This window comes from Bombina bombina, chromosome 3, assembly GCF_027579735.1.
Source record: "Bombina bombina isolate aBomBom1 chromosome 3, aBomBom1.pri, whole genome shotgun sequence".
Taxonomy (NCBI): domain Eukaryota; kingdom Metazoa; phylum Chordata; class Amphibia; order Anura; family Bombinatoridae; genus Bombina; species Bombina bombina.
The window spans coordinates 37,173,375-37,196,589 of NC_069501.1; the positions used below are offsets into that span (position 1 = coordinate 37,173,375).

General features: G+C 41.2%; 1 protein-coding gene across 1 annotated transcript in view; it reads right to left on the reverse strand.

The window, feature by feature from the left end:
- The window catches only part of GSK3B (glycogen synthase kinase 3 beta), a 541,759-nt gene that overhangs the window by 20,258 nt on the left and 498,286 nt on the right, over positions 1 to 23,215 (reverse strand). Inside the window, 2 exon segments of the mRNA XM_053705134.1 lie at positions 14,369 to 14,519; positions 14,590 to 14,632. Coding sequence (XP_053561109.1) covers positions 14,369 to 14,519; positions 14,590 to 14,632 — 194 coding nt within the window.

Consider the following 23,215-nt stretch of genomic DNA (forward strand, 5'->3'; position numbering starts at 1 on the left):
ATTATTCAAGTGAGAGGTCATCAGATCTATCTCTGGTCGAAAACTTCTTGATTTAGAGACCATTCCCCTGTGTGAAGAGATTGTCAACTGAGAAAGTCTGCCTACCAGTTGTTCACACCCAGAATGTGGATAGCAGAAATCCTGCAAAGATTGCGTTCTGCCCCAGATGATGATGCGGGACACTTTCCTCATTCCTCCACCAAGAAGGGCTGGAGTTTCATGAAGATTTGGATTTTCCATAATTCTAGGCAGAGGGGGAATCTTTCTGAGCTTTAGATTCCCAAAAGAAACAAAGGCCCTGCATATTTAAACTTGCCTTTAGATTTCTTATGCTGGGGCAGAAGAGCTCCCTGAGAGCGATCCTTACATGCTGAATAGGTCACAAAAACACAGAATCAGTAAAGGATTATATCTCAGAAAAGGCGTGTTAAAAAATTTAACTAAAACCTATGAATTCAGTGAGCGCCAAAGCCAAGAACCCAAAGGGAACAAGAAGACATTTTGCGCAAGCAAAGGAAAATACACTGTGCCCAGCTCAGAAGTTCAGATCTTGCTAAGCCAACCACGCTAAATTTAAAGCAATAGTAACCTTTAAAAAAAAAATATATAGTTTTAAAAGTGTTATATTTATTTGTACACCATATACCTTGTACCAGCCGTTTATATGTCCTCAGACTATATGAAGCATGTGTACATGTTAATACTAATAACCGGTACTGTCATATCAGCAAAATCATCCACTGTGCTTACCTAAGCTGGAGCAACATGCTTCCAGTAGATAAGGCCATACATCAAGCAAAATGCCAAGGATCTGAATTAGTTACAGACTCTACAACCCAGGGGATTGGTGAACAGCTCCACATTTTACCTTGAAAGGTTGTTGATCCACAAGTAGCAGCTAATTTTAGACCAGGGGATTTGTGGTGAAGTCCACAGTTCACCTAGGAGGCTTGTGATAATTCTCACTGAGAAAAGACCTTTCACTGCCTTGTTGACAACACCTTATCTACCCCTCTGAATGACAGATAACTGAGGAGGAACTGGGCGTCAAAATTGGTTAGAGGACCCCTCTAAATGACAAGTAGATTTTCACTTTACTTTCACCTCATTCCTCATCAAGGAAGCAAAGGAAAATGAATGAGGAGCATGGGAAGTAGGAGAGATTTAAAACTCTGGTGTGTTGAGGTGTCTTTTACCTCCTCCTAGGGGTCAGGAGGGGAATTCCCACACACAATGACTTGTGGACTCTCACCATCTGATGAAAGAAAACACTGCAAAAGAGAAGGCCTGTGAAAAACAACAGAAGAGCTATTGAAAACATTTGTTTACTAGAGATCTCAAAGTTCTGAGCCAAGTTCCTTCCACATACCTCCAACAGGAAGTCACTGAACATATGGCACCCTTGGAGTTGACTTGGGGGCCCTTCTTAAAAGATACTGACTTAGACTTCCAAGAGTTTGGATAGTTTCTGTGAAAGAATACTTGCTTCAAGTACGTGCTCCCTTACAGTTGTCTTATTTTTTCTGATATTAATGAGAGTATGCTACTGAGTACTTAAACATGAAAGACTCATAAAAAACATTTGGTTTATTCAAACTTGGCCCTCCAGAGGTTTTGGAACTACATTTCCAATGATGCTCAGCCAGCATATCAGCTGGCTGAGAATCATGGGAAATGTAGTTCCAAAATCTCTGGAGGGCCAAGTTTGAGGATGTCTGGTTTAGAGCATTCCTCACTGGTAAGAACAAATTAAACAGAAAACCTACTATCCCCTTTAGCCACAGTTTTATGGAACAACTACAGGTAAATGCAACAGCTGAGTGGAAGTGAAGAATTGCAGTGCTACTGTAAGTCCTGCATCTCACTCAATTCAAGAAGCAGGACCAGGGCACATCACAGGCTGCCAGGGCGTTGCTAGTGCACAGGTTTATCAAGCATTGAATTACTTAACTGACAAGTATTTAATATTAATGACAATGCAATATCACTAACTCTGAATTGAAAATAAGCAGATTTTTTTACTGACAAATGTATTTTTTTCTCCAATTTTCCAGCCCCCTGTATCATGTGAAAGACATCAGCCAATCACAGACTAGTATACGTATACCCTGTGAGCCTCTGCACATGCTCAGTAGGATCTTGTTCCCCAGGAAGTGTGTGTATAAAAAGACTGTGCAAAAATTGATAATGGAAGTAAATTAGAAAGTGTCTTAAAACTGCTGCTCTATCTGAATCATAAAAGTTAATTTTGACTTTAGTGTTCCTTTAAAATTCTTAAAGGGACATGAAACCCAAAATATTTCTTCAATAATTCAGATAGAGATACAATTTAAAAAAATGTTTGCAATTTACTTCTATTATCAAATTTGTTTTGTTCTCTTGTTATTCTTTGTTGGAGATATACAATTAGGAAGCGTGCACTTGTCTGGAGAACTATATGACAGGAAATAGTGCTCTTGCTAACGTATAACACAGTATAGTACTAAAGAGACGTGCACACTCCCGAACTAACCTTCCTGCTTTTCAACATTCCATAATGGAAGTAAATTAGAAAGTTGTTTAAAATGTTATGTTCTATCTGAATCATGTAATAAACCTGTTATGTTCTATCTGAATCATGTAATAAACCTGTTATGTTATATCTGAATCATGAAATAAACCTGTTATGTTCTATCTGAATCATGTAATAAACCTGTTATGTTCTATCTGAATCATGTAATAAACCTGTTATGTTCTATCTGAATCATGTAATAAAATGCTATGTTCTATCTGAATCATGTAATAAACCTGTTATGTTCTATCTGAATCATGTAATAAACCTGTTATGTTCTATCTGAATCATGTAATAAACCTGTTATGTTCTATCTGAATCATGTAATAAACCCGTTATGTTCTATCTGAATCATGTAATAAACCCGTTATGTTCTATCTGAATCATGTAATAAACCTGTTATGTTCTATCTGAATCATGTAATAAACCTGTTATGTTCTATCTGAATCATGTAATAAGCCTGTTATGTTCTATCTGAATCATGTAATAAACCTGTTGTTCTATCTGAATCATTTAATAAGCCTGTTATGTTCTATCTGAATCGTGTAATAAACCTGTTATGTTCTATCTGAATCATGTAATAAACCTGTTATGTTCTATCTGAATCATGTAATAAGCCTGTTATGTTCTATCTGAATCGTGTAATAAACCTGTTATGTTCTATCTGAATCATGTAATAAACCTGTTATGTTCAATCTGAATCATGTAATAAAATGCTATGTTCTATCTGAATCATGAAATAAACCTGTTATGTTCTATCTGAATCATGTAATAAACCTGTTATTTTCTATCTGAATCATGTAATAAAATGCTATGTTCTATCTGAATCATGAAATAAACATGTTATGTTCTATCTGAATCATGTAATAAACCTGTTATGTTCTATCTGAATCATGTAATAAAAACAGAATTTATGTTTACCTGATAAATTTCTTTCTCCTACGGTGTGTCCGGTCCACGGCTTCATCCTTACTTGTGGGATATTCTCATTCCCTACAGGAAATGGCAAAGAGAGTACACAGCAAAAGCTGTCCATATAGCCCCCCCTCTGGCTCCGCCCCCCAGTCATTCGACCGACGGTTAGGAGAAAAAGGAGAAACTATAAGGTGCCGTGGTGACTGTAGTGTACAGAAAATAAAAATTTTAAACCTGACTAAAAGCCAGGGCGGGCCGTGGACCGGACACACCGTAGGAGAAAGAAATTTATCAGGTAAACATAAATTCTGTTTTCTCCTACATTGGTGTGTCCGGTCCATGGCTTCATCCTTACTTGTGGGAACCAATACCAAAGCTTTAGGACACGGATGAAGGGAGGGAACAAGTCAGGTAAACTAAACGGAAGGCACCACAGCTTGCAAAACCTCTCTCCCAAAAACAGCCTCCGAAGAAGCATAAGTATCGAATTTGTAAAATTTGGCAAATGTATGCAGAGAAGACCAAGTCGCTACCTTACAGATCTGTTCAACAGAAGCCTCGTTCTTGAAGGCCCATGTGGAAGCCACAGCTCTGGTAGAGTGAGCTGTAATTCGTTCAGGAGGCTGCCGTCCGGCAGTCTCATAAGCCAATCGGATGATGCTTTTCAGCCAAAAGGAAAGAGAGGTAGCAGTAGCTTTCTGCCCTTTCCTCTTACCAGAATAAACGACAAACAAGGATGATGTCTGTCTGAAATCCTTTGTTGCTTCTAAATAGAATTTTAAAGCACGGACCACATCTAGGTTGTGTAACAAACGTTCCTTCTTCGAAACTGGATTCGGACACAGAGAAGGAACAACTATTTCCTGGTTAATATTCCTGTTGGAAACCACTTTGGGAAGAAAACCAGGCTTGGTACGTAAAACTACCTTATCTGTATGGAATACCAGATAGGGAGAAGTACACTGCAAAGCAGACAATTCAGAAACTCTTCTAGCAGAAGAAATAGCAACCAAAAACAGAACTTTCCAAGATAGTGAATTAATATCTATGGAATGTAAGGGTTCAAACGGAACCCCTTGAAGAACTGAAAGAACTAAGTTTAGACTCCATGGAGGAGTCATAGGTCTGTAGACATGCTTGATTCTGACTAACGCCTGTACAAACGCCTGTACATCTGGCACGGCTGCCAGACGTTTGTGCAACAAAACAGACAGAGCAGATATCTGTCCTTTTAGAGAACTAGCTGACAAACCTTTATCCAAACCTTCTTGGAGAAAACATAATTTATGCTTACCTGATAAATTCCTTTCTTCTGTAGTGTGATCAGTCCACGGGTCATCATTACTTGTGGGATATTAACTGCTCCCCTACAGGAAGTGCAAGAGGATTCACCCAGCAGAGTTGCTATATAGCTCCTCCCCTCTACGTCACCTCCAGTCATTCGACCAAGGACCAACGAGAAAGGAGAAGCCAAGGGTGTAGTGGTGACTGGAGTATAATTTAAAAAATATTTACCTGCCTTAAAAAACAGGGCGGGCCGTGGACTGATCACACTACAGAAGAAAGGAATTTATCAGGTAAGCATAAATTATGTTTTCTTCTGTTAAGTGTGATCAGTCCACGGGTCATCATTACTTGTGGGATACCAATACCAAAGCAAAAGTACACGGATGACGGGAGGGATAGGCAGGCTCTTTATACAGAAGGAACCACTGCCTGAAGAACCTTTCTCCCAAAAATAGCCTCCGAGGAAGCAAAAGTGTCAAATTTGTAAAATTTGGAAAAAGTATGAAGCGAAGACCAAGTTGCAGCCTTGCAAATCTGTTCAACAGAGGCCTCATTCTTAAAGGCCCAAGTGGAAGCCACAGCTCTAGTGGAATGAGCTGTAATTCTTTCAGGAGGCTGCTGTCCAGCAGTCTCATAAGCTAAACGAATTATGCTACGAAGCCAAAAAGAGAGAGAGGTAGCAGAAGCTTTTTGACCTCTCCTCTGACCAGAGTAAACGACAAACAGGGAAGACGTTTGTCGAAAATCTTTAGTTGCCTGTAAATAAAATTTAAGGGCACGAACTACATCCAGATTGTGCAAAAGACGTTCCTTCCTCGAAGAAGGATTTGGGCACAAGGATGGAACAACAATCTCCTGATTGATATTCCTGTTAGTGACTACCTTAGGTAAGAACCCAGGCTTAGTACGCAGAACTACCTTATCCGAGTGAAAAATCAAATAAGGAGAATCACAATGTAAGGCTGATAACTCAGAGACTCTTCGAGCCGAGGAAATAGCCATTAAAAATAGAACTTTCCAAGATAACAACTTTATATCAATGGAATGAAGGGGTTCAAACGGAACACCCTGTAAAACGTTAAGAACAAGGTTTAAACTCCATGGTGGAGCCACAGCTTTAAACACAGGTTTAATCCTGGCCAAAGCCTGACAAAAAGCCTGAACGTCTGGAACTTCTGACAGACGCTTGTGTAACAGAATGGACAGAGCTGAGATCTGTCCCTTTAAGGAACTAGCGGATAACCCCTTTTCTAAACCTTCTTGTAGAAAAGACAATATCCTAGGAATCCTAACCTTACTCCAAGAGTAACCTTTGGATTCGCACCAATATAGGTATTTACGCCATATTTTATGGTAAATCTTTCTGGTGACAGGCTTCCTAGCCTGTATTAAGGTATCAATAACTGACTCAGAAAAACCACGCTTTGATAAGCTCAAGCGTTCAATTTCCAAGCAGTCAGCTTCAGAGAAGTTAGATTTTGATGTTTGAAAGGACCCTGAATCAGAAGGTCCTGTTTCAGAGGTAACGACCAAGGTGGACAGAATGACATGTCCACCAGATCTGTATACCAAGTCCTGCGTGGCCATGCAGGCGCTATTAGAATCACTGATGCTTTCTCCTGTTTGATTCTGGCAATCAATCGAGGAAGCATCGGGAAAGGTGGAAACACATAAGCCATCCTGAAGGTCCATGGTGCTGTCAAGGCATCTATCAGGACCGCTCCCGGATCCCTGGATCTGGACCCGTAGCGCGGAAGCTTGGCGTTCTGTCGAGACGCCATGAGATCTATCTCTGGTTTGCCCCAACGTGGAAGTATTTGGGCAAAGACCTCTGGATGAAGTTCCCACTCCCCCGGATGAAAAGTCTGACGACTTAAGAAATCCGCCTCCCAGTTCTCCACTCCCGGGATGTGGATTGCAGACAGGTGGCAAGAGTGAGACTCTGCCCAGCGAATTATCTTCGATACTTCCATCATTGCTAGGGAGCTTCTTGTCCCTCCCTGATGGTTGATATAAGCTACAGTCGTGATGTTGTCCGACTGGAACCTGATGAACCCCCGAGTTGCTAACTGGGGCCAAGCCAGAAGAGCATTGAGGACTGCTCTCAATTCCAGAATGTTTATTGGAAGAAGACTCTCCTCCTGATTCCATAGTCCCTGAGCCTTCAGAGAATTCCAGACAGCGCCCCAACCTAGTAGGCTGGCGTCTGTTGTTACAATTGACCAGTCTGGCCTGCTGAATGGCATTCCCTCCCCCACACACATAACAGTGAGAGGGATCAGTGAACTGCTCTAATTTAAATCAAAACTATTGCCAAGTGGAAAAAAAGTGCCCAAAACATTTTTTCACCCAGTACCTCAGAGAAAAAAACGTTTTTACATGCCAGCAAAAAAACGTTTTACCTCAATAATTAATTGTCATTTAAAACCTATTGCAAGTCCCTGCAAAATAGGTTAAGTCTATGTATACAGTTTAAAAGCCAGAGAAGTACCATTTCCCAGAAAACTGAAGTGTAAAATATACATACATGACAGCCTGATATCAGCTACATCTACTGCATTCAAGGCTGAGTTTACATTATAACGGTATGGCAGGATTTTCTCATCAATTCCATGTCAGAAAATAATAAACTGCTACATACCTCTTTGCAGATTAATCTGCCTGCTGTCCCCTGATCTGAAGTTTACCTCTCCTCAGATGGCCGAGAAACAGCAATATGATCTTAACTACTCCGGCTAAAATCATAGAAAAACTCAGGTAGATTCTTCTTCAAATTCTACCAGAGAAGGAATAACACACTCCGGTGCTATTATAAAATAACAAACTTTTGATTGAAGATATAAAAACTAAATATATCACCATAGTCCTCTCACACATCCTATCTAGTCGTTGGGTGCAAGAGAATGACTGGAGGTGACGTAGAGGGGAGGAGCTATATAGCAACTCTGCTGGGTGAATCCTCTTGCACTTCCTGTAGGGGAGCAGTTAATATCCCACAAGTAATGATGACCCGTGGACTGATCACACTTAACAGAAGAAAGGAAAGTATCCTAGGAATTTTTATTTTACTCCAAGAGTAACCCTTGGATTCGCACCAACAGACATATTTTTGCCATATCTTATGGTAGATTTTCCTAGTCACAGGTTTTCTGGCCTGAACCAGAGTATCTATAACCGAATCTGAAAACCCACGCTTAGATAGAATCAAGCGTTCAATTTCGAAGCAGTCAGTTGCAGAGAGACTAGATTTGGATGTTCGAATGGACCTTGTACTAGAAGATCCTGCCTCAAAGGTAGCTTCCATGGTGGAGCCGATGACATATTCACCAGGTCTGCATACCAAGTCCTGCGTGGCCACGCAGGAGCTATTAGAATCACCGAGGCCTTCTCCTGTTTGATCCTGGCTACAAGCCTGGGAAGGAGAGGGAACGGTGGAAACACATAAGCTAGATTGAACGACCAAGGCGCCACTATTACGTCCACTAGTGTCGCCTTGGAATCCCTGGATCTGGACCCGTAGCGAGGAACCTTGGAGTTCTGACGAGACGCCATCAGATCCATATCTGGAATGCCCCATAGTTGAGTTAACTGGGCAAAGACCGCCGGGTGAAGTTCCCACTCCCCCGGATGGAAAGTCTGACGACTCAAATAATCCGCCTCCCAGTTGTCTACTCCTGGGATGTGAATTGCAGATAGATGGCAGGAGTGATCCTGCGCCCATTTGATGATCTTGGATACCTCTCTCATCGCCAAGGAACTCTTTTTCCCCCCTGATGATTGATGTACGCTACAGTCGTCATGTTGTCCGACTGAAATCTTATGAATCTGGCCTTCGCTAATTGAGGCCAAGCCAGGAGCGAATTGAATATCGCTCTCAGTTCCAAAATGTTTATCGGGAGAAGAGACTCTTCCTGAGACCATAGACCCTGAGCTTTCAGGGAGTCCCAGACCGCGCCCCAGCCTAAGAGACTGGCGTCGGTCGTGACGATGACCCATTCTGGTCTGCGGAAACTCATTCCCTGAGACAGGTGATCCTGAGTCAACCACCAGAGGAGTGAGTCTCTGGTTACCTGGTCTACTTGAATCTGGGGAGACAAGTCTGCATAATCCCCATTCCACTGTTTGAGCATGCACAGTTGCAATGGTCTTAAATGAATTCGAGCAAAAGGAACCACGTCCATTGCTGCAACCATTAATCCTATTACCTCCATGCACTGAGCTATGGAAGGCTGAGGAATAGATTGAAGAACTTGACAAGCGTTTAGAAGCTTTAACTTTCTGACCTCTGTCAGAAAAATCTTCGTTTCTACAGAATCTATTATTGTTCCCAGAAAAGGAACCCTTGTGGACGGGGACAGGGAACTCTTTTCTATGTTCACCTTCCACCCGTGAGACCTGAGAAAGGCTAAAACAATGTCTGTGTGAGCCCTTGCTTTGGAAAGGGACGACGCTTGGATTAGAATGTCGTCTAAGTAAGGTGCTACAGCAATGCCCCTCGGCCTTAGAACCGCTAGAAGGGACCCTAGCACCTTTGTGAAAATTCTGGGAGCAGTGGCTAAACCGAATGGAAGAGCCACGAACTGGTAATGTTTGTCCAGAAAGGCGAACCTCAGGAACTGATGATGATCTTTGTGGATAGGAATATGCAGGTACGCATCCTTTAAGTCCACGGTAGTCATATATTGACCCTCCTGAATTGTTGGTAAAATCGTCCGAATGGTTTCCATTTTGTTGAATGATGGAACTCTGAGGAATTTGTATAGAATTTTTAAATCCAGAATTGGCCTGAAAGTTCCCTCTTTTTTGGGAACTACAAACAGGTTTAAGTAAAACCCCAGACCTTGTTCCGCTGTTGGAACTGGGTGTATCACTCCCATCTTTAATAGGTCTCCTACGCAATGTAAGAATGCCTGTCTCTTTATCTGGTCTGAAGATAAGCGAGACATGTGGAACCTTCCCCTTGGAGGAAGTTCCTTGAACTCTAGAAGATACCCCTGGGAGACTATTTCTAGTGCCCAGGGACCAGGAACATCTCTTGCCCAAGCAAAGAGAGAAAGTCTGCCCCCTACTAGATCCGGTCCCGGATCGGGGGCTACCCCTTCATGCTGTCTTGGTAGCAGCAGCAGGCTTCTTGGCCTGTTTACCCTTGTTCCAGCCTTGCAATGGTTTCCATGCTGGTTTAGGCTGGGAAGCGTTACCCTCTTGTCTAGAGGCTGCAGAGTTAGGAGCCGGTCCGTTCCTGAAATTGCAAAAGGAACGAAAATTAGATTTGTTCTTAGCCTTGAAAGGCCTATCCTGTGGGAGGGCAAGGCCCTTTCCCCCAGTGATGTCTGAAATAATCTCCTTCAATTCTGGCACGAAAAGGGTCTTACCTTTGAAAGGAATATTAAGCAATTTTGTTTTGGACGACACATCCGCCGACCAAGATTTTAGCCAAAGCGCCCTGCGCGCCACTATTGCAAAACCTGAATTTTTCGCCGCTAATTTTGCCAATTGAAAAGCGACATCCAAAATAAAGGAATTAGCCAACTTTAGTGCGTGAATTCTGTCCATGACTTCATCATATGGAGTCTCCTTTTGGAGCGAATTTTCTAGTTCCTCGAACCAAAAAGACGCCGCCATGGTGACAGGAATAATGCACGAAATTGGTTGAAGAAGGAAACCTTGCTGAACAAAAATCTTTTTAAGCAATCCTTCCAATTTTTTATCCATAGGATCTTTGAAAGCGCAACTGTCCTCAATAGGAATAGTTGTGCGCTTGGCTAACGTTGAAACTGCCCCCTCTACCTTAGGGACCGTTTGCCATGCGTCCCTTCTGGGGTCAACAATAGGGAACATTTTCTTAAATATAGGAGGTGGAACAAAAGGTACACCTGGCTTCTCCCACTCCTTAGTCACTATGTCCGCCACCCTCTTGGGTATCGGAAAAGCATCAGCGTGCACTGGGACCTCTAAGAATTTGTCCATTTTGCACAATTTCTCTGGAATCACCAAAGAATCACAATCATCAAGAGTAGCTAGCACCTCCTTAAGCAGGGCACGGAGATGTTCTAGCTTAAATTTAAATGCCACAATATCAGGTTCTGCCTGCTGAGAAATTTTTCCTGAATCAGAAATTTCTCCCTCAGACAGACCCTCCCTCACTGCCAACTCAGATTGATGTGAGGGTATAACAGATAAATTATCGTCAGCGCCTACTTGCTCATCCTCTGTATTTAAAACTGAGCAATCACGCTTTCTGGGAAATGCTGGCAGTTTGGATAAAAGATTTGCTATAGAATTATCCATTACTGCTGTTAATTGCTGCATAGTAACAAGCATTGGCGCGCTAGATGTACTAGGTATCGCCTGTGCGGGCAAAACTGGCGTTGACACAGAAGGAGAGGATGATGAGTTATCCCCACTACCTTCATTTGAAGAATCATCTTGGGCAACCTTATTAAATGTGACAGTACTGTCCTTACTTTGTTTGGACGCCATGGCACAATTTGCACATACATTTAAAGGGGGAACCACCTTGGCTTCCATACACACAGAACATATGCTATCTGAAGGTACAGACATGTTAGACAGATTTAGGCAGGCTATTAATGCAATAAAAACAATTTTAAACAAAACCGTTACTGTCCCTTTAAATAATAAAAAGAGCACACTTTATTTCTGAATGTTCGAAAAACTATCAAGGAAATATCCGATCTTTATGAAATTTACACCCCAGTGTCTTGCACACCAAATTTCAAGTCTCTAAACCCTTAAATGAGCAAACCGGAGCTAATAGTTCAATTTACCGGTTTTAACACACTACAGTCCCTGCCACAGACTTTGCTGCGGCTTTTACCTTCCTTAGGGGTTATTCACCACAGAAATAAGCCTTCCTGAGTCCGTTTCTCAGCCACAGGACCCTCTCACATGAAGCTGCATGCACTGCCTATAGAAGTAACTGCGCAACTGAGGCGCGAAAATGAGGCCTCCTCCCTCTGTATACCAGAGTGAAGGGGCCTTTCTGACTAGATTAGGCGTCTAAAAAACTGCCAGGCGCAATTAAACGTTCCCAAAAGTGTTTCAAAGTTCACAAAACACTCCAAATGTCATATGAATATGATAAAAACAAATCGATTTAGCCCACAATAGTGTCAACCAGCATAGAGCCCAATTTATAAGCCTTAATTCTGTTACTGAGTCTAAGAAAATGGCTTACCGATCCCATAAGGGAAAACTGACAGTCTTCTAGCATTACTAGGTCTTGAGACTGGTCATACCTGGAGCAGATAAGTCTGCAAACTGTTCCCCCCAACTGAAGTTCTCTGGTTTCAACAGTCCTGCGTGGGAACAGCAATGGATTTTAGTTACTGGTGCTAAAATCATATTCCTCTTTTAACAGAAATCTTCATCACTTTCTGTTGTAGAGTAAATAGTACAAACTGGCACTATTTTAAAATAACAAACTCTTGATAGAAGAAATAAAACTACAACTAACACCACATACTCTTTACCATCCCCGTTGGAGATGCTACTTGTTCAGAGCGGCAAAGAGAATGACTGGGGGGCAGAGCCAGAGGGGGGGGCTATATGGACAGCTTTTGCTGTGTGCTCTCTTTGCCATTTCCTGTAGGGAATGAGAATATCCCACAAGTAAGGATGAAGCCGTGGACCGGACACACCAATGTAGGAGAAATGCTATGTTCTATCTGAATCATGAAATAAACATGTTATGTTCTATCTGAATCATGTAATATACCTGTTATGTTCTATATGAATCATGTAATAAACTTATGTTCTATCTGAATCATGAAATAAACATGTTATGTTCTATCTGAATCATGTAATAAACCTGTTATGTTCTATCTGAATCATGTAATAAACCCGTTATGTTCTATCTGAATCATGTAATAAACTGTTATGTTCTATCTGAATCATGTAATAAACCTGTTATGTTCTATCTGAATCATGTAATAAACTGTTATGTTCTATCTGAATCATGTAATAAACCTGTTATGTTCTATCTGAATCATGTAATAAACCTGTTATGTTCTATCTGAATCATGTAATAAACCTGTTATGTTCTATCTGAATCATGTAATAAAATGCTATGTTCTATCTGAATCATGTAATAAAATGCTATGTTCTATATGAATCATGTAATAAACTTGTTATGTTCTATCTGAATCATGTAATAAACCTGTTATGTTCTATCTGAATCATGTAATAAACCTGTTATGTTCTATCTGAATCATGTAATAAAAATGTTATGTTCTATCTGAATCATGGAATACAAAGTTATGTTCTATCTGAATCATGCAATACAAAGTTATGTTCTATCTGAATCATGTAATAAACCTGTTATGTTCTATCTGAATCATGAAATAAACCTGTTATGTTCTATCTGAATCATGAAATAAACCTGTTATGTTCTATCTGAATCATGAAATAAACCTGTTATGTTCTATCTGAATCATGAAATAAACATGTTATGTTCTATCTGAATCATGTAATACAATGTTATGTTCTATCTGAATCATGAAATAAACATGTTATGTTCTATCTGAATCATGTAATAAAAATGTTATGTTCTATCTGAATCATGAAATAAACATGTTATGTTCTATCTGAATCATGTAATAAACCTGTTATGTTCTATCTGAATCATGTAATAAAAATGTTATGTTCTATCTGAATCATGCAATACAAAGTTATGTTCTATCTGAATCATGTAATAAACCTGTTATGTTCTATCTGAATCATGAAATAAACCTGTTATGTTCTATCTGAATCATGAAATAAACCTGTTATGTTCTATCTGAATCATGAAATAAACCTGTTATGTTCTATCTGAATCATGAAATAAACCTGTTATGTTCTATCTGAATCGTGTAATAAACCTGTTATGTTCTATCTGAATCATGAAATAAACATGTTATGTTCTATCTGAATCATTAGATAAACATGTTATGTTCTATCTGAATCATGTGATAAAATGTTATGTTCTATCTGAATCATGTAATAAACATGTTATGTTCCATCTGAATCATGTAATAAACTGTTATGTTCTATCTGAATCATGTAATAAACCTGTTATGTTCTATCTGAATCATGTAATAAAATGTTATGTTCTATCTGAATCATTTAATAAACCTGTTATGTTCTATCTGAATCATGAAATAAACCTGTTATGTTCTATCTGAATCATGTAATAAACCTGTTATGTTCTATCTGAATCATGTAATAAACCTGTTATGTTCTATCTGAATCATGTAATAAACCTGTTATGTTCTATCTGAATCATGAGATAAACCTGTTATGTTCTATCTGAATCATGTAATAAACCTGTTATGTTCTATCTGAATCATGTAATAAACCTGTTATGTTCTATCTGAATCATGTAATAAACCTGTTATGTTCTATCTGAATCATGTAATAAAAATGTTATGTTCTATCTGAATCATGTAATAAACTGTTATGTTCTATCTGAATCATGTAATAAAAATGTTGGGTTTTACGTCCCTTTAAGGTCTCACCATGATTCTCTTGAAAGTAAAAGTGTTTATAATGTCCTATATTTATGATACAATTTCTAATTGAGACTGCAAGGTTCTTTGTTTCCATAGTGTGTCTCACCTGATGTTGCTGTGGCGTTTGTGGGCGTTGACACAGAGGCTTGGTTTCGAGCATGGGCAGGGATGAGTATGGATGATAAGGACGGGTTGCTTGAAAGTTCTGGTGGAGAAAAAAATAAATACATTAAATGTGTGAAGAATGAATAAACCGTCTTATAGTCTTACTCTTACCTGCTAGGAAAATTTTTGTTAGAATTAAGCACTACTCTAAATTAAACCAACAGTCAATAGACTATATTCCGGTAACTGTGGCTGCCAGTAACGCCTGTGGCACAATGAAAAGCAAAAGTAAAACCACACCCAGTAATGTGTGTTTCGCAGCCTTAAGAAAAACAAAATTTATGCTTACCTAATAAACTAATTTCAAGGTGGTGAGAGTCCACAATTCATTATGTGTGGAATTCTCCACTTAGTGGTCAAGAGGGGAATTCCACACATGATGACTTGTTGACTCTCCCCATCTGATGAAAGAAAGTCTAATATACAGCTCTGGAAAAAATTAAGCAATCACTGCAAAATTATCAGTTTTTCTGGTTTTACTATTTATAGATGTGTGAGTAAAATAAACATTTCTAATAAAAAAACAAATAAAATATTGCCAGAGCATTTGCAGAAAATGACTAGTCAAAATTACAAAAAAAAACAGAATTTATGTTTACCTGATAAATTACTTTCTCCAACGGTGTGTCCGGTCCACGGCGTCATCCTTACTTGTGGGATATTCTCTTCCCCAACAGGAAATGGCAAAGAGCCCAGCAAAGCTGGTCACATGATCCCTCCTAGGCTCCGCCTACCCCAGTCATTCGACCGACGTTAAGGAGGAATATTTGCATAGGAGAAACCATATGTTACCGTGGTGACTGTAGTTAAAGAAAATAAATTATCAGACCTGATTAAAAAAACCAGGGGCGGGCCGTGGACCGGACACACCGTTGGAGAAAGTAATTTATCAGGTAAACATAAATTCTGTTTTCTCCAACATAGGTGTGTCCGGTCCACGGCGTCATCCTTACTTGTGGGAACCAATACCAAAGCTTTAGGACACGGATGAAGGGAGGGAGCAAATCAGGTCACCTAAATGGAAGGCACCACGGCTTGCAAAACCTTTCTCCCAAAAATAGCCTCAGAAGAAGCAAAAGTATCAAATTTGTAAAATTTGGTAAAAGTGTGCAGTGAAGACCAAGTCGCTGCCTTACATATCTGATCAACAGAAGCCTCGTTCTTGAAGGCCCATGTGGAAGCCACAGCCCTAGTGGAGTGAGCTGTGATTCTTTCAGGAGGCTGCCGTCCGGCAGTCTCATAAGCCAATCGGATAATGCTTTTAATCCAGAAGGAGAGAGAGGTAGAAGTTGCTTTTTGACCTCTCCGTTTACCAGAATAAACAACAAACAAAGACAAAGTTTGTCTGAAATCCTTAGTAGCTGCTAAGTAAAATTTGAGAGCACGAACTACATCCAAGTTGTGCAACAAACGTTCCTTCTTTGAAACTGGATTAGGACACAAAGAAGGCACAACTATCTCCTGGTTAATGTTTTTGTTAGAAACAACTTTTGGAAGAAAACCAGGTTTAGTACGCAAAACCACCTTATCTGCATGGAACACCAGATAAGGAGAAGAACACTGCAGAGCAGATAATTCTGAAACTCTTCTAGCAGAAGAAATTGCAACCAAAAACAAAACTTTCCAAGATAATAACTTAATATCAACGGAATGTAAGGGTTCAAACGGAACCCCCTGAAGAACTGAAAGAACTAGGTTGAGACTCCAAGGAGGAGTCAAAATTTTGTAAACAGGCTTGATTCTAACCAGAGCCTGAACAAAGGCTAGAACATCTGGCACAGCTGCCAGCTTTTTGTGAAGTAACACAGACAAGGCAGAAATCTGTCCCATCAAGGAACTTGCAGATAATCCTTTTTCCAATCCTTCTCGAAGGAAGGATAGACTCTTAGGAATCTTAACCTTGTCCCAAGGGAATCCTGCAGATTCACACCAACAGATATACCAATTATGTGGTAATTTTTCTGGTTACAGGCTTTCAGGCCTGAACAAGAGTATTAATAACAGAATCTGAGAACCCTCGCTTTGATAAGATCAAGCGTTCAATCTCCAAGCAGTCAGCTGGAGTGGGTCGAACGGACCTAGAACAAGAAGGTCTCTCAAAGGTAGCTTCCATGGTGGAGCCGATGACATATTCACCAGATCTGCATACCAAGTCCTGCGTGGCCACGCAGGAGCTATCAAAATCACAGACGCCCTCTCCTGATGGATCCTGGCTACCAGCCTGGGGATGAGAGGAAACGGCGGGAACACATAAGCTAGTTTGAAGGTCCAAGGTGCTACTAGTGCATCCACTAGAGCCGCCTTGGGATCCCTGGATCTGTACCCGTAGTAAGGAACTCTGAAGTTCTGACGAGAGGCCATCAGATCCATGTCTGGAATGCCCCACGGTTGAGTGACTTGGGCAAAGATTTCCGGATGGAGTTCCCACTCCCCCGGATGCAATGTCTGACGACTCAGAAAATCCGCTTCCCAATTTTCCACTCCTGGGATGTGGATAGCAGACAGGTGGCAGGAGTGAGACTCCGCCCATAGAATGATTTTGGTCACTTCTTCCATCGCTAGGGAACTCCTTGTTCCCCCCTGATGGTTGATGTATGAACTTGGCCCCTCTCTAGCTGAGGCCAAGCTTTGAGAGCATTGAATATCGCTCTCAGTTCCAGAATATTTATCGGTAGAAGAGATTCTACCCGAGACCAAAGACCCTGAGCTTTCAGGGATCCCCAGACCGCGCCCCAGCCCATCAGACTGGCGTCGGTCGTGACAATGACCCACTCTGGTCTGCGGAAGGTCATCCCTTGTGACAGGTTGTCCAGGGACAGCCACCAACGGAATGAGTCTCTGGTCCTCTGATTTACTTGTATCTTCGGAGACAAGTCTGAATAGTCCCCATTCCACTGACTGAGCATGAACAGTTGTAATGGTCTTAGATGAATGCGCACAAAAGGAACTATGTCCATTGCCGCTACCATCAAACCTATCACTTCCATGCACTGCGCTATGGAAGGAAGAGGAACGGAATGAAGTATCCGACAAGAGTCTAGAAGTTTTGTTTTTCTGGCTTCTGTCAGAAAAATCCTCATTTCTAAGGAGTCTATTATAGTTCCCAAGAAGGGAACCCTCGTTGACGGAGAAAGAGAACTCTTTTCCACGTTCACTTTCCATCCGTGAGATCTGAGAAAGGCCAGGACAATGTCCGTGTGAGCCTTTACTTGAAGAAGGGACGACGCTCGAATCAGAATGTCGTCCAAGTAAGGTACTACAGCAATGCCCCTTGGTCTTAGCACCGCCAGAAGGGACCCTAGTACCTATGAGAAAATCCTAGGAGCAGTGGCTAATCCGAAAGAAAATGCCACGAACTGGAAATGCTTGTCCAGGAATGCAAACCTTAGGAACCGATGATGTTCCTTGTGGATAGGAATATGTAGATACGCATCCTTGAAATCCACCTTGGTCATGAATTGACCTTCCTGGATGGAAGGAAGAAGTGTTCGAATGGTTTCCATCTTGAACGATGGAACCTTGAGAAACTTGTTCAAGATCTTGAGATCTAAGATTGGTCTGAACGTTCCCTCTTTTTTGGGAACTATGAACAGATTGGAGTAGAACCCCATCCCTTGTTCTCCTAATGGAACAGGATGAATCACTCCCATTTTTAGCAGGTCTTCTACCCAATGTAAGAATGCCTGTCTTCTTATGTGGTCTGAAGACAACTGAGACCTGTGGAACCTCCCCCTTGGAGGAAGCCCCTTGAACTCCAGAGAATAACCTTGGGAGACTATTTCTAGCGCCCAAGGATCCAGAACATCTCTTTCCCAAGCCTGAGCGAAGAGAGAGAGTCTGCCCCCCACCAGATCCGGTCCCGGATCGGGGGCCCCGCATTTCATGCTGTCTTGGTAGCAGTGGCAGGTTTCCTGGCCTGCTTTCCTTTGCTCCAGCCTTGCATAGGTCTCCAGGCTGGATTGGCTTGAGAAGTATTACCTTCCTGCTTAGAGGACGTAGCCCTTGGGGCTGATCCGTTTCTGCGAAAGGGACGAAACTTAGGTTTATTTTTGGTCTTGAAAAGACCTATCCTGAGGAAGGGCGTGGCCCTTGCCCCCAGTGATATCAGAGATAATCTCTTTCAAGTCAGGGCCAAAGAGTGTTTTCCCCTTGAAAGGAATGTCAAGCAATTTGTTCTTGGAAGACGCATCCGCTGCCCAAGATTTTAACCAAAGCGCTCTGCGCCACAATAGCAAACCCAGAATTTTTTCGCCGCTAACCTAGCCAATTGCAAGGTGGCGTCTAGGGTGAAAGAATTAGCCAATTTAAGAGCACGAATTCTGTCCATAATCTCCTCATAAGAAGAATTACTAATAATCGCCTTTCCTAGCTCATCAAACTAGAAACACGCGGCTGCAGTGACAGGGACAATGCATGCAATTGGTTGTAGAAGGGAACCTTGCTGAACAAACATCTTTAGCAGACCTTCTAATTTTTTATCCATAGGATCTTGGAAAGCACAACTATCTTCTATGGGTATAGTGGCGCGCTTGTGTAGAGTAGAAACCGCCCCCTCGACCTTGGGGACTGTCTGCCATCAGTCCTTTCTGGGGTCGACTATAGGAAAACAATTTTATAAATCTGGGGGGAGGTACTAAGGGTATACCGGGCCTGTCCCATTCTTTACTAACAATGTACGCCACCCGCTTGGATATAGGAAAAGCTTCGGGGGGCCCCGGGGCCTCTAAGAACTTTTCCATTTTACATAGTGGTTCTGGAATGACCAGATAATCACAATCATCCAAATTGGATAACACCTCCTTAAGCAGAGCGCGGAGATGTTCCAACTTAAATTTAAAAGTAATCACATCAGGTTCAGCTTGTTGAGAAATGTTTCCTGAATCTGAAATTTCTCCCTCAGACAAAACCTCCCTGGCCCCCTCAGACTGGTGTAGGGGCCCTTCAGAAACCCTATCATCAGCGTTCTCATGCTCTACAGAATTTTCTAAAACAGAGCAGTCGCGCTTTCGCTGATAAGTGGGCATATTGGCTAAAATGTTTTTGATAGAATTATCCATTACAGCCGTTAAATGTTGCATAGTAAGGAGTATTGGCGCACTAGATGTACTAGGGGCCTCCTGTATGGGCAAGACTGGTGTAGACGAAGGAGGGGATGATGCAGTACCATGCTTACTCCCCTCACTTGAGGAATCATCTTGGGCATCATTTTTACTAAAATTTTTTATGACATAAAATACATATAGTTAAATGAGAAGGAACCTTGGTTTCCCCACAGTCAGAACACAATCTATCTGGTAGTTCAGACATGTTAAACAGGCATAAACTTGATAACAAAGCACAAAAAACGTTTTAAAATAAAACCGTTACTGTCACTTTAAATTTTAAACTAAACACACTTTATTATTGCAATTGCGAAAAAGTATGAAGGAATTGTTCAAAATTCACCAAAATTTCACCACAGTGTCTTAAAGCCTTAAAAGTATTGCACACCAAATTTGGAAGCTTTAACCCTTAAAATAACGGAACCGGAGCCGTTTTTATATTTAACCCCTTTACAGTCCCTGGAATCTGCTTTGCTGAGACCCAACCAAGCCCAAAGGGGAATACGATACCAAATGATGCCTTCAGAAAGACTTTTCTATGTATCAGAGCTCCACACACATGCAGCTGCATGCCATGCTGTCCTCAAAAACAAGTGCGCCATACCGGCGCGAAAATGAGGCTCTGACTATGATTAGGGAAAGCCCCTAAAGAATAAGGTGTCAAAAACAGTGCCTGCCGATATAATCATATCAAAATACCCAGAATAAATGATTCCTCAAGGCTAAATATGTGTTAATAATGAATCGATTTAGCCCAGAAAAAGTCTACAGTCTTAATAAGCCCTTGTGAAGCCCTTATTTACTATCTTAATAAACATGGCTTACCGGATCCCATAGGGAAAATGACAGCTTCCAGCATTACATCGTCTTGTTAGAATGTGTCATACCTCAAGCAGTAAGAGACTGCACACTGTTCCCCCAACTGAAGTTAATTGCTCTCAACAGTCCTGTGTGGAACAGCCATGGATTTTAGTTACGGTGCTAAAATCATTTTCCTCATACAAACAGAAATCTTCATCTCTTTTCTGTTTCTGAGTAAATAGTACGTACCAGCACTATTTTAAAATAACAAACTCTTGATTGAATAATAAAAACTACAGTTAAACACTAAAAAACTCTAAGCCATCTCCGTGGAGATGTTGCCTGTACAACGGCAAAGAGAATGACTGGGGTAGGCGGAGCCTAGGAGGGATCATGTGACCAGCTTTTGCTGGGCTCTTTGCCATTTCCTGTTGGGGAAGAGAATATCCCACAAGTAAGGATGACGCCGTGGACCGGACACACCTATGTTGGAGAAATATGCAGTGTTTTCAGACTTCGAATAATGCAAAGAAAACAAGTTCATATTAATTTTCAAACAACACAAAACTAATGTTTTAACTTAGCAAGAGCTCTGAAATCAGTACTTGGTGGAATAACCCTGATTTTTAATCACAGCATTCATGCACCTTGGCTGCTCTCTGCCAGACTTTCACATTGCTGTTGGGTGACTTTATGCCACTTCAAGCAGCTTTGTTTGATGGCTTTTGACCATCCATCTTCCTCTTGATCACATTCTGGAGGTTTTCAATGGGGTTCAGATCTGGAGACTGGGTTGGCCATGACAGGGTCTTGATTTGGTGGTCCTCCATCCACACCTTGATTGACCTGGCTGTGTGGCATGGAGCATTGTCTTGCAGGAAAAACAATCCTCAGACTTTGAGAACATTGTCAGAGCAAGTTTTCTTTGAGGATAACCTTGTACCTTGCTTGATTCATGCATTATTTACAAAGAAAAATCTGCCTGACTCCAGGTCTTCTTCTGCAATGAGTCCAATTTTCAGCAGGACCAAGGTGTGGCTGGAGGACCACCAGATCAAGACCCTGTTATGGCCCAATCTCCAGACCTGAACCCCAATAAAAACCTCTGGAATCTGATTAAGAGGAAGATGGATGGTCACAAGCCATCAAAGCCAAGCTGTATGCATTTTTGCACCAGGAATGGCATACAATCACCCAACAGTAATGTGAAAGACTGGTGGAGAGCTTGACAAGCCACATGAAAGCTGTGATTGAAAATAAAGGTTATTCCACCAAATATTGATTTACTCAAACACAGACTTAGAAATAGTAAAACCAGAGACACTGATAATTCCAGAGGTGTAGATAGCACTGGCAACCATACCCTGACACTGCAACGCTGGAGCTGCAAAACACAATCTTTCGTCTTGTACTAACTTATCTGAGCCATGCATTGGTAAAGAACCTCAGGCACAAACTGAATAAGGAAAGGTGAAGGTGCAGAAACCCTTAGAAGAGATATTCTAGAAATTTTAATTTCTTTTTTATACAGTAACTTATACTGGTAAAAGTAGTCCACAAAAGAAAAAGACCACAATAAAGGAATGTCTTATACAAAACAGGAAAGAATTGTACACAGGTATCCAAGCTGGAGAAGGCAGAAACTAAAGTGTTCAGTTGACTCTTCCTAATCCTGTAATTTCAAACTTTAGTGTATATACGAAGCTATAGGTGAGAGGCAGAAACAAAACAACAGTAAGTAACTGTGGCATAGAAAAAAGGAGTCACATAGGTGATAAGTAGAGGGTTGGCCTTCATGTGCTGTTACTCTGAATGTGAATATATTGATCACGGAGTATAAATCTTTTATTTTATGTTTTTACCATGCCTGCATATAAAATAGGATTGTGTACATACAGGTGCATGTGAAAGCGGAGTCACATGAAAGAGGTAGCTGAACCAAGTGCTTGAGATGGAAGACCAGTTGAGAAAACAAGATATCAAGATATGACAGTAACGGCTAGATTTATCACAATACTGGCAGACAGGGGCATACATCCTAGCCCTCTGTCCACCCAGCATCGCCTCTGGTGGGCAGCAATCCGCTGCCCAAATTTATCATTGCACAAGTACGCTCATGTGCAACCCTCTCCCTGCCCGAGTGCAGGTAAAAGTGATATCCGCCACATAACAGGTGGAGAATAGGGTTGAGAAGCAGCAGTTTAATGACCGTTGCTTCTTAAATCTCGACTGCAGGCTTGCTCGTGCAAACCTGTAGCCGATGGGGCTGAGACCCCTTGATCAATCTTGGCCTAAATACCTAAGAAGGAAAATTGCTGGAATGAAGATTCAAAGAAGCACAAACCTTTGATTACAATGGCCATAAAATATAGGCACTAGAGGTCTCCACTCAAGGGAAAAAACAAGTTTACAGAAAATGTACTCTTAATTGATGCCCTTTCCATTACTTTACAAAGCTGTCCTGTGTATGCACATATCCTTAAAAAAGCCATAATCTATTAAGTATGTGCATTCTGCTGCTGGTGTTATCGGTACTGTCACCAACTCCTGAAGATGGCAGTAGCTCCAGTAGTTCAAATAGCTGTCAGATACCAAAGCGCTGCAATGAGAAAGGAGGCGTCCCTCTGGGTGTTAGTAGTGTGCTAAAATGCATGGTTTGGGTAAAAGGCTGAAAAAAGGAAGACACTCCTGATTGACATTCTAGAGTTCATTGTGAAAAAAAAACCCAACTATATCACAATACAAAAGTAACATTACATGTTTTATCAAAGAAAGGCCGTTTTATGCAACAATTGCAGAAAGCAATTACGTTTATATCCCTTTAGGTCTATTATCACTCATCAGGAAAAGCTAAATCATCAACACTTATTATAATAGGCAAACAA